At 44.1% G+C, this 12,238-nt stretch overlaps 1 protein-coding gene across 1 annotated transcript in view; it reads left to right on the top strand.

Moving 5' to 3' along the window:
* Positions 1–8,551, top strand: part of ARHGAP10 (Rho GTPase activating protein 10) — a 249,465-nt gene extending 240,914 nt beyond the window's left edge. Inside the window, exon 23 of the mRNA XM_030564158.1 lies at positions 7,636–8,551. Within this exon, the coding sequence (XP_030420018.1) occupies positions 7,636–7,724 (89 nt within the window). The 3' untranslated portion in view covers positions 7,725–8,551. The remainder of the gene's footprint in view (positions 1–7,635) is intronic.
* The last annotated feature ends 3,687 nt before the right edge of the window (positions 8,552–12,238 follow it).

Below are 12,238 nucleotides of genomic sequence, written 5' to 3'. Positions count from 1 at the left end.
ACCAAGGAAGAGAATCTCTGCAGTGTGCTCCTAACGTAGGAGGAATTCCAATTCCCAGCTTAGATCTAGTAGGAAAAGGAAAAAAGTACACAGACTAGAGCAGCTAAAAAATCAACCCACAGGCATTTTTTTTAAAAGGTAGTTAATGTGGCCCATATATTCAACAATGCATTCTACTAACTGTTATATTGGACCATAGATGTGTGTGGAAAGTTTCTCAGAAACTAAAATCTTTTCATCACCTCTCTCCCCCTACCCCCACCAGAATGTTCCTTCTGAGTTTTTTAACAAGCTGGAACAAGTGGGGAGTTCAGCAGAATGTCTTTTTCACTGCACAAGAAAAAACCCCAGAAAAACAAACTTAATTTAAAGCAGAAATATCGTATCTCACAAACTCTTGTTTGGTTGTGCAGAGACATATTTCCCCAAACAAGTCTGCTCCAGGTTTCAGTTCTGTATGTTACAGCAGATGAGAAGATCTGGGGCCCCCAGTCACACTCTCCCCCCTCCAGTACACTCAGTAAAGGAATGTGCGTGATGGACGTGCTTCCTGTCACAGAGCTGCCTTGCAGGCAGATCACGTCTGCATCAAGTTAGGTGGGAGACCTTTTAAAGAGAAATTAGCTAAATGATTGTTCTCTTCAAAGTCTCTAATGCAAGTTATTTTAATTTACCATTTTTTTAACATGACTAGGAAGGATCTTCTTCAGACAGAGATCCATATACAGGAAAAATCTGGATTTTTGAAGCAAATGATGTACAAGGTGGACTTTCTAACACAGGACATCTGCCCTGTGTTGCACTCTCACCAGCTAAGATGGGGAGAAGGGGCTGTTGGAAGCTTCGTCTCCTCTCTTGTGCACTAATATGGCCACAGGCCAAGATTTTTTCCTAGTGCAAAGGAAGGGTCCTAGGAGTGAGTCCCAGTTGCCCTACTCCATGGTGCACTCAACAGGACGTGGTGTTTCAGTTATAGTGCATGGCCAGGCCCCAAGCTTTATGCCCAGGAGGATAGTCAGGAGCCAGGAATTATGTTGCTGATCTTTTCAGAGCAGCAGTAAAGTTCACCCAGCAGCACATCCGCTCTCCCTTGGCCTTCTCTGCCCTCCTGCTTTGCACCAGGATAATAGTTTTGGGGTGAAATCCTTTTCACCCCTGGCTGAATTGTGCCCTTGGATATGTGGGCAGTGCTCTGAGTGCTTTTGAACTATATCCTTCGTAAAAGTTGGACTACACAGAAATTTGTAGTTGGGGTGGGGAATAAGAATGGGTTCATAGTGAAAGCTAATTACAGCCTCATCAATGGACTCACTGCTTTTTATTTATTTGGTCTGGTATCACACACAATGTCCTAGATGCTGGGCAAGCAGAAAAGAAGACAAAATTTATAATCTAAAAAGCAAGACAGGAAAATGGAAACCACATAGAAGTAATGTGATCAAGGTGAGAACTAGACATGTCATGATAGTGTTCCGTAGCAATTCCCATTTGGACATAGAATAAATAGGCTTTGTCAGAATGGAAGGGTATTTAGGGGTCTCATGTTCTTTAAATATTTTAAGGCCATCTCCTTGTTTTCAGCCAGTTTTTGAATTCCTTCAGAGAGGTACCCGTCTCTTCACCTATTATAGTATCTACCCCCTGGTGCATTTATACTGAAATCCGACTCCAATGAATCAATTCAAGTTCTTCACTTACTCAATTTAAATTCCCATATACCCTAATAAGCCCCCAAATGAAGAAATAAAGTAATAATACATCAATTCTGCTGCTCTACCAATAACCTTAACTATCAAAGTGACAATGCATCAATCAAGCTGACCTACAGCTAATATCAACCATTAAAGTAACTGTTAAATTAGTGTCTGACAAAAAGGTGTTGCTTCCATTAGGGTTTTATGTGTCTCACCCCCCACGCCTTCTCCAGCTTTGTCAGCTCTTGCTGTTTTTTCTGTCTTCCTGTCTCTCCCCCTAACCCCCCGCACTTCTCTCTCTTGTTCTTCTTTCCCTTCTCCCCTTCCCCCCCCCGCTTTTGCTCTTGGCCTCACTGTGATTAATCTAGCAGTGCTCTCCTATCAGTTATTGTCATAGGCAAGTCCTTTTGCTCAGCCTGGCACTAGCCTGAATAACAGCCTTTCTTCCTCGAGAGCTTGCTCATGTCGATTCCATTCTAGGTGTGTGCATGCCCACGTGCACAGTTGTCTGAGACTTTTGTCTTAGCAGTATCCATCTTGCCGCAAACGAAGTGTTCACACAGACATGACCAACAGTGGGTTAACTATTCCTATTTTATTCCAGAATAAGAGCATCCACATATGGAGTTAATCAGAAATAGCTATTCTAGAACAACTCCCTATGTGGACAAGCCCTTGTTGACTCAAGCAGGTCTCTAAGTGGCAGGTCTCTAAGTGGGGCATCTTGCAGGTTCTGAACATAATAAGAACATAAGAAATGGCCATACTCGGTCAGACGAATGGTCCATGTAGTCCAGTATTCTGTCTTTTAACAGTGGGCAATGCCAGATACTTCAAAGAAAACAAACAGAATAGGGCAGTCACCAAGTGATCATCCCCTGTCATCCAGTCCCAGCATATGGCAGTCAGAGATGTAGGAACACCCAGAGCATGGGCCTAAATAAGTACACCTCTACCCCAATATAACGCCACCCGATTAAACAGGAATTCAAATATAACGCAGTAGAGCAGTGCTCCGGGGGGGTGGGCAGGGCTGTGCACTCCAGCAGATCAAAGCAAGTTTGATATAACGTGGTTTCACCTATAATTCAGTAAGATTTTTTGTCTCCCAAGGACAGTGTTATATCAGGGTAGAGGTGTATTTGCAATTAGGGTTGCCAGGCATCAGTTTTCGACCAGAACTCCTGGTCGAAAAGGGACACTGGCAGCTCCGGTCAGCACTTCCAACTGGGCCATTGAAAGTCTGGTCAACGGTACTGAGGGGCTAAGGCAGACTAGTCCCTACCTTTCCTGTCTCCGCGCTGTGCCCCAGAAGTAGCCAGCAGGTCCAGCTGCTAGGTGGGGAATGGGTCAGGGGGCTCTGCGTGCTGCCACCACCCCGAGCACCAGCTTTTCACTCCCATTGGCCAAGAACCGAGGCCAGTGGTTGCTGCGGAGGCGGTGCCTTTGAGCAAGAGCCGCACGTGGAGCCCCCTCACCTAGGATTTGGACCTGCTGGCTTCTTCTTGGGCACAGCACAGAGTTAAGACAGGCAGGGAGCCTGCCTTAGTCTCACTGCACTGCTGACCGGGAGCTGCCCGAGGTAAACCCACACTCCAAATCCCTCAGCCCCACACCCTCAACCTGGAGCCCGCTCCAGCATCCCACACCTCTTATCTCCGGCCCCACCCCAGAGCCCATACCCTCCCATGCTCCAAATCCCTCAGCCCCCCACCCTCATCCTGGAGCCCCCTCCCGCACTCCTGACCCTATCCTGGAGCTCTCACCCCCTCCTGCACCCAACCTCCTGCCCCAGCCCAGAGCCTCCTTCAGCACCCTGAGCCCCTCATTTCTGGCCTCACCCTGGAGCCTGCATCCTCAGTTAGAGCTCTCACCCCCTCCCACAGCCCTGCCCCAGCCCAGTGAAAGTGAATGAGGGTGGGGGAGAGCGAGCTACCGAGGAAGGGGAAATGTAGGGAGCGGGGCCTTGGGAAAGAGGTGGGTGAACGGGGGTCTGGCTTCAGGAAAGGGGTGGGGCTAGGTGTTAGCGATTACAAAGTTGGCAAACCTATTTGCAGTTAGAAATAACACTATCTATTTAGCTTACCTAGGTAAAACTGGTAATATTGTAAGGGCCATCACTGTGCTGTTTTTAAGGATAATTGTGGGATGTGTCTGGGTTTGTGCGCATGTGTTTTAGTAGTTTTCCTGTGGCACTCCTTAGACCTTCACCTTAGAACCTTTTCCAAGTTTGCCTCCATTACAAGGTAAAAAGAGCAAATACAGGTACTGCAGTGGGTTTTTCAGCTGGTATTTCCACAGGTCTTGGGAGGTGATAGCTTTTGAGAATTGGTCTTCGATCAGCACTGTGGTGCAGTCTTTGCGGGTCATGGTTAATGTCGCTGTGTCACAGTTCATTTTAATTTCTTTGCCCTGTATTTTTTTACCTACAAATATTGTCCCTTACTGTCCTGGGCCAACATAAAACATAACTCCTGTGGGATGCTTGGTCCAATAATGAATAGTAGCAGTTTTGAGGCCCAGTGCATAGTCTCTGCAGCAAGGTGTTTTTAAATGAGGCAGATTTGAGAAAGTGCTAAGAACTGTAATCATGGTTGATTGAGAAGAAATGACAGAAAGGGGACGCAAAAGAGCTGCTCTTGAGCTTGAGATTTTCCTGAAAAATTGGATCTGAACAACTTGGATTTAAAGAGAACTTTAATGGCAGCATGTATGATACCAGAGCGACTGAGTCTGGTGAGCTTGTTAGTGAATGTGTCTGTAACTAAACACTTAGGAAAAAGATGAATGGAGAAAACTGGGACATCAAAGCTAGTTAAAATTAGGGCCTACTAGTCAGGGCACAGTTTATAAATCTGGATCAGTTTCAGTGGGGCAATCTCACCATTATACTTACTTTTTCCTTTACTTTAATCTTCACAACACCCCTGTGAATTTTATCTTCATGAAAGTGACATACCAATAATGCTGCCTCGAGCCAGGTGTAATGCAGATGGATGGTATGCAGACTTCCCAAACACAGAGCTTTGTTGCACCTCACTACTGATCCTGTGATATCCCTGCTGTTCCCTTTCTGGTGTCCTTGAGGTGACAATGATATTTTTCACTCAAAAATCTAGTTTTGAAATGATGGGGTTTGTGGGTTACATCCTAAAATGCTGTATTGATTATTTCACACTGAAATCTAAACAATAGTTATTCATAAAATGGCTTCTAAAATTCACTCCTACTGCTGCCAGTCCAGTGATCTCATTTAGCTCAGCAAAGATTTCCTCTTCTACCTCAGTTTTAGGTCTTCATCCTGTCAGGTGTCCTCAACTCCCAGTGACTTCAAATCTTTGAATTTGAATCTGAATGTATATATACCCTAATTTGGGGTTGTTAAACAGGGCCTTTGAATTGTGTACACCGTGTGTCCAACCCCCACATTCTGTCTATGTATTGAATTGACCAAAATATATTTAGTCTTTGAATTCCAAATTGCAAGGAAGAGTTTCACATTTATAGTTTTTTTTTCTTTGTTTTTGTCTTGAGTTCATGTTCTTTTTTGATAAAAGTGAGTTTCTGACTTTCACAAGCCAGTCTTGCGGATACATCCCCTCAGGAAGAGGGCCAGGGTTGTCTCAGCAATGTCAATGTTTGCTCGCTGTGGCAGAGCTATAACAGCTGTGATGAAACTTTTGGAGGGAGGTGGCGGTGGTGCCAGAGTGTTGCATTTAGAAATGTGTGCATGTGTACTCTGTAATCATGGAATGAAAGTGACAAAGGGAGGGCATGCTAATTATTAATAGGACTGTAAGTTACTGTATGTGGAGAGATTTAAAAAGGCACTTTTCTATGTACTATTTTTCCTTTGGTAAATTTTTAATGAAAACCTTCCATTACAAAATGTGCTACCAGATTACTGCTATAACTGTTAAAGTATCATTTTAAAATCTGAAGGCAGTTCTGCTATCTACATTTTTAAAGTCCTTTTCAAACTACAGTTTTTATTTTGACAGAACTTGCCTGAGCAGTGCCATTCTCCTGTTACCTGGCAATAATAATCACCTTGGGACAGAGGAAAAGAAAGTGCACATGGTACATTTTTCAGAAGTACCCACATGCCATTTTTAAGTGACTTAAGAGCCTAAGTTTCATTGACAGTCAAGGAACCTAAGTGCCTACTGGCATGTCTACACTACAATAAACCACCTGCAGCTGGCCAGGGCTGCCCAGAGGGGCAGGCAAATGGGGCAGTTTGCCCCAGGCCTCACAGGGACCCCCATGAGAATATAGAATACTGCAACTTTTTTTATGGAAGAGGCCCCAAAAATTGCTTTGCCCCAGGCCCCCTGAATCCTCTGAGCAGCCCTGCAGCTGGCCCATGTGAGCTTGTGGGCTGGGGGTCTATAACATTGCAGTGTCGATGTTCAGGCTTGGACTGGAGCCTGCGCTCTGGTACCCTCCTGACTGGCGGGGTGCCAGAATTCTAGCCTGAGCCCGAATGTCTACACTGCAGTTTTATAGCCCCACAATCCAAGCCCACTTGTGTCTACCCCCCCCCCCCCGCTTCACATGCCTTAAACCTCTTGTAGTGAAACCTGATCTGACTTCTCCCACAGCCCCAAGCTTCCAAACTGCCCCCCTACACCCAAGACAAGTTTTTGGTCTTACTCTGTTCTCAACTGCTAAAACTTTCCTACTGTGCTTGGCAAGAACTCTTCCCCACTAAGCTTATAAACACTGGTATAATCCCTGATAAGATCCAAGCTCTAACCTTCCTCCTGAGATGGTATCCTGCAAGCACGATCACTTTGTATCCTTTCCTGACCTTCCTTGCAAACCCCTTCACCATGTTCTGATCTCCTAGGCTGACCACAAAAAATGCCCAACCTTCCTGCAACCAACCAACGAACCAGATTTAGCTCTCATGCTCAACCCATGCCTCTGGCACAGCATTTCTCAAATATGGCCACTGTGGCTGCATGCATTCTCCAAGGGCTTTTCTTGTGGTCACAGCCTCCTCGGCGAGGCGGGGGGTGGGAGGAGGCAGCAGAGACACAAACACCAGAGGAGCAGGGAGCCAGTTTGAGTTCCCCACCCTCCCAAGGGTGGTGGGGTTCAGGCTTCATCTCTCGGGTGGCAGGCTCTGTCCGGCCGCAAGGCAGCAGGCTCCATCCACAGCTGCAGGGCTTTGGGCTCTGGCCACCCCATCACCCCTGGCCCCTGTTGCTTCCCCTGGCCCCCTGCTGCCTCCCTACCCACCTCCCCATCCAGGGCTTAATTTGTCCTCTGGCTTAGGGGGGCTGAGTAAGTCTGCTCTGAAAAGTGGTATTTGTATGTTTGTTAGTATCACTTTTCACTGCCTTCTAGCTATCAAGTCTGCTGCTGTGAAAAGTGATATTAACAAACATCCAAGTATCACTTTTCACAGAAGTAGACTTACTAGCTAGCAAGACATTTAAAAAGCAACCAAAAAAGCAAAACAAAAACCCAAACAAACCCCCAAATAAAACAAAAGAACATGCAAAGCACCTTATATGTGTTTAGATCCAGTAAAGAACAGAGAGAATTGTACATTTAGGTTACCAAAGACCCTACATAAATAAATTGAACCTGTATATGTGCATATTTATTTGTTTTTCCTAAGGGTAATTAAGTATTCTATGAAAAATTGTCAGAGCGGCCACCAGGAAGAGTTGGTGGCTGCATGCTGAGGCCACCAAAATTTTTGTTGTGAGAACCTCTGCGAGTCTGGCATGTCCTAGCTCCTAATGACACATACCAATATTTAAATGAGTTAATCAGAAACCTCTTCTTTTCCTAGCTATGTTCTCCACACTGGTCTGTGCAAAAGGTTTAATGCTTTGCTGTGCTTTTTTCAGGAAGATATAAGTTGAAACTGCAAGTTTAATAGAAATGCAATGGAGACTAGTAAAACCTTTTCTTCCTTTTGTAGTGCAACTTTCCAGAGAACCAGGATGGCTTGAAGGAACTCTAAATGGCAGGAGAGGACTTATTCCACAAAACTATGTTCAGTTTCTTTAGCTCTCTGCATTTAATGCCCAGAAGGTGTACATGGTATCCATGGATTTTTGTTAATCACTTCTCCCGCTTTGGTGACTGGTTTTAATCAAGGAAGAGCTAGATAATGAGATGAAGAGCCTAATCTGTATAAAGACAAAATTGTTACCAAATAGGAATTGCAGAGATGTGATTTGTAAGGTGTTTTGTTTTTTTTTTGGGGGGGGGGAAGGAGCGGGGCTGGAGGGGTAGTTTAATTTTATGAACAGGGTTTTTACATGAGAAAAGCACAACAGCAATATGTTTGCAGGATAACGAGAATTTTAAGTCAGATATGTGGTTGAACTCAGATTCAGCTGTCATTTGGAGAAAAATTCTAAAGTATTTTTATTGTCCTGGTGCTGACTAAATTGCAATTTGAAAACTGTATTTATATCCACTGTTAAATGTTGTGTCAACCCTCTATTTTTCTGGTTCTGAACAGTGATTGGGCAAAGAGGCTCTTATGCTGAAGGCAGAGAAATATTCTAAAAGGGGAGGGGAAGTAGCTGGATCAGATTTTCAGATAAATAAAACCCATAGAGAGAGCGATATGAGATTTTCAAGTGTCTTCAAAATGCAGATGCCTTTATGTGATGTGTGTAGCTTCATTTATATTATTTTCAACAACATTTATTTCAGGCTCCAGTACCTCGGGTTCCATATTGTGAAATTTTTAAAGTACAGGTTTGTCACCCAAAAAAATCACTGTAAATTTAATGTTATTTACTATTTGTCTCTTTCTCAAGTTGTTAGAGAATGATTTGCTCTGTTTCTATAAATCAGTAACTGAAATAAACTTCTCTTAGTTACTGGAAGGTGTGTGTGCAGAATCACTAAAGAGGAAGGCACTGCTGATTCAGAACAGCTATGAGTTAGGGAGACCATTCCTCTCAGCAAACAACTTACTTACTGACTTCATTAACATCTGCTAAATACAACTACAGGGTCACATGCTGCATTGATTCTGTAGGACGAGCTCATTGCACACTAGAGGGTCTCCCTGTGTTCCCCGCACAAGCTCCCTGCGGGCCACCCTTCCATCCCTTCCTATTTCAGGGACTCTGGAAGACACACGCCCCATTGCTTCCCATTCTGCCTTCATGCCAGGAGTTTTGTGCCCCACTTCTCCCCTTAGCAGAGGCCCCTATTCTGACCCTGCCATCTTAATCTGACCTTACATCCTGAAACATATCCAGTAAAAGTCAAGGGGAGTTTTACCAATGACTTCAAAGAGCCCTTAGTTGTACTGAGTAGTAGCTAGTTTTACTAAATAGTATCTTACTCCTCAAGTAGTGAACTGTGTATCTCACAAATCTTTGCCACGTTAAAAATATGTTGAAAAGTAGTTATTGTGCTGAGTGCAATTTGTCTTCTCTCTTTCCATTCTTGCTTAAAAACATGAACAAATAACACAACCTTTTAAGACTAATACACTGCATTAAAGTGAGCTTCATGCATTTTGACTATTTTTGCAAACCAAAAAATATTGCAGCTATATTAAGTTACTAGTCTTGAAAGAATATTAACTACTCCTGTTTTATTTTCTTTTTAAAGAAAAGTTTTCATGCACTGCCATTATCTGTTCCTGTGCCTAGACCTTCTGAGTAAACACAAATGAACTTCAGATGGTTGGCTAAGTTGGTATTGCGGTCCAAATGGTACTCTTCCAAGCTATGAGGTTTAGTATATGTCATTGTGTCTGAGGGGATGGTGAGCTTTGCCAAACAGCTTTAAGGCAATTCTGGCTGGGAGGTTATAATGAAGATGGTGTAGAACTACTGTAATGAGATTAAGTGCTCTAATCTGTCCCTTGACATAGGAGTAAGGAAATAATCCCTCTGATAACATTGAGCAATAGAGCATAGGTTTGCTCCCTCAAATTTGTTCAGTTTGGAAGGCAGTGTTTGGCAGTCAGTCATTTTCATTTGTGAACAACCAATAGCACCAAATTGTGCATAATATTTTGGCTCAGAGTGTGTTTGGTCCTCCACTGTCTTCCAAATGCTTTAGTTCTTGGTCTAGCATGCAACTAACATTGGTTAAAAAAGGTAGAGGAAAAGTAGTAAGAGATTTTAACTTGTGGAGTGCCACCTCACCCACTACTAAGATCCTGTTTGCTGCATTGCCTTCAGGTCTGCAAACTCCTGCATAAGCTATTCTGAACTTCCTGTTATTTCAGGTTCTTTTGCCTCTGGTAGCTCAAGTAAATCTATGCCAGCTCCAAGCAACCCTAAGAAGAGGAAGAGAACCCTGTTAAGTGTATTATTTCCTGATAGGAGAGGTAATGCTAATTTCATTTTTCATTCCTAATTCGTCTTTTCTTATTAAGGCTTTTGTAGAAGCAAGGGTATGAGTAAGATGAGTCAGAACTGTGCCGAGTTGAGCATACTGCCTACTACTTTTAAGAATTCAGCTCTGGTAACTCTGGTACTGGTGGGAAGATCTTCCGCCTTAGCTTATACTCTGATTAATGCTGAGGGAAGCCGATGAAGTATTGATAGCTCTTGGTAACAGAGTGGTAGCCCTGCTGTCTGTTTTGTCCCCTCTCTCCATCCATCTTGTGCAGTATTTCAGAAAATCAGTGTTAGGACATCACGCGTCAAAGAGGCAAAGAACAGTGAAAGTTAGAAGATACGTAAAGACAGACTTTTTCGAAGCACGTAATATACATGCCTCTTTTCCTGGAAGCATGGGGCCTAGGGCTCAGCTCTTTGAATCCAACTCCTTCTTAATGACAATGTTGACTCCAATGACAAGAATAGGGAAAGTCACCTGAGTGTGCTGCTATTTAGCTTTTCAGTGGTTAGCCTGCACCAATTGCCAGTGCTAGAAGGAATCTTGGAGAGCACTTTCCAGGGCAGTCTATGCTAATTGTTCTGATCCCCACTGGATGATGAAGTGTTCAAGGGATCCTATCCCCATTGGGCAAGTTAACATCACTGCCTCTGAGGCCATTTACTCCCTTCTCCCAAGAGATTTGGTTGTAGGTTCGTATACTTAATTGTGGTACGGGGTTTGGGTTCCATGTTGCTTTATTTCAGCTTTGCATCAGCCATTGCAGCCTGGTTGCTGGCTTGCTGCTGTCTCCTTCTCCTTCCCAGAGCCGTAAGTAAGTAATAGCCCTACTGCTCCTTTGTTTCCCACTCTCTGTCTTTGGTAGCAGAGTGAAGGCCTGCCTTCTCCACTCCAGAGATTCTCCCACTCTCAGGTTTTCAGCACTGCAGCAGTTTTCACTTCTCTTTAGCAGAGCACTGCTGGGTTCTCAGCAGCTGCTTCCTCCCCGTGGTGGTCTAGTGTTGTAGCAGAGAAGGATAACAAAAATGATGAGGGGTCTGGAACGGCTTCCGTATGAGGAGAGATTAAAAAGACTGGGGCTCTTCAGTCTGGAAAAGAGACAACTAAGGGGGGAGATGATTGAGGTCTATAAAACCATGAAAGGGGTGGAAACAGTGTATAAGGAAGTGTTTACCTCTTCACATAACACAAGAACCAGGGGTCACCCAATGAAATGAACAGGCAGCAGGTTTAAAACAAACATAAGGAAGTATTTCTTTACCCAACGCAGTCAGGCTGTGGAACTCGCTGCCAGGGGATGTTGTGAAGGCCAAAAGTATAACTAGACTACAAAAAGAACTAGATAAGTTCACGGAGGATAGGTCCATCAATGGCTATTAGCCAGGATGGGCAGGGATGCAGATATTGCTATTTGGGGTCGGGAAGGAATTTTCCTCCAAGGCAGATTGGCAGAAGCCCTGGGGGGTTTTCGCCTTCCTCTGCAGTGTGGGGCACGGGTCACTTGCTGGAGGATTCTCTGCACCTTGAGGTCTTTAAACCACAATTTGAGGACTTCAATAGCTCAGACATAGGTTAGGGGTTTGTTACAGGAGTGGGTGGGTGAGATTGTGTGGCCTGTGTTGTGCAAGTGGTCGGACTAGATGATCATAATGGTCCCTTCTGACCTTAAAGTCTATGAGCTGGAGCACTGGTATTGCTCCAGCTAGAGTCCTAGTTTGCCTATCCTCCTCTCCTGTCAGGTGGGTGAAAATACTCTCTCACACACACTAACCACCTTTATTTCTTTTACTTAGAGGACAACTCTGGTCTGAGAAGGTCCCAATGACCATGAATCAGATAGAAAAGATGGAATTAGCTTTATGCTCTGCTCTTTTTGTTCTCACCAGCAAGTGTAAGTGCCTAGACCCTAGGCCAAACAATGCATGCAGCAGGAACATCAGTATGTGACAGTAATTAAACAAGATTCTCCTCTTGCTCCATTATTCTGCCTTGGCTCTAGAAGGTCAAGCTCAGTAGAAACTTCTGTGCTTAACTCTACTCAGAGGCCCAAGAAAATCATTCTTCTTACTGCTCTTCATGGCTGGTTTCCCTCTCTGGTGCATTCTAGCTCACATACAGCAGATGACTCGCTGCAGAGCCTTCAGAACTTGGCTACATAACTGAAATAATAAAATTGGTTGCACTGAAGTAACTAAATATAT

The sequence above is a fragment of the Gopherus evgoodei genome, chromosome 5 (assembly GCF_007399415.2).
Source record: "Gopherus evgoodei ecotype Sinaloan lineage chromosome 5, rGopEvg1_v1.p, whole genome shotgun sequence".
In the NCBI taxonomy this organism is placed as follows: domain Eukaryota; kingdom Metazoa; phylum Chordata; order Testudines; family Testudinidae; genus Gopherus; species Gopherus evgoodei.
This window is presented reverse-complemented; position numbering and strand designations above follow the sequence as displayed.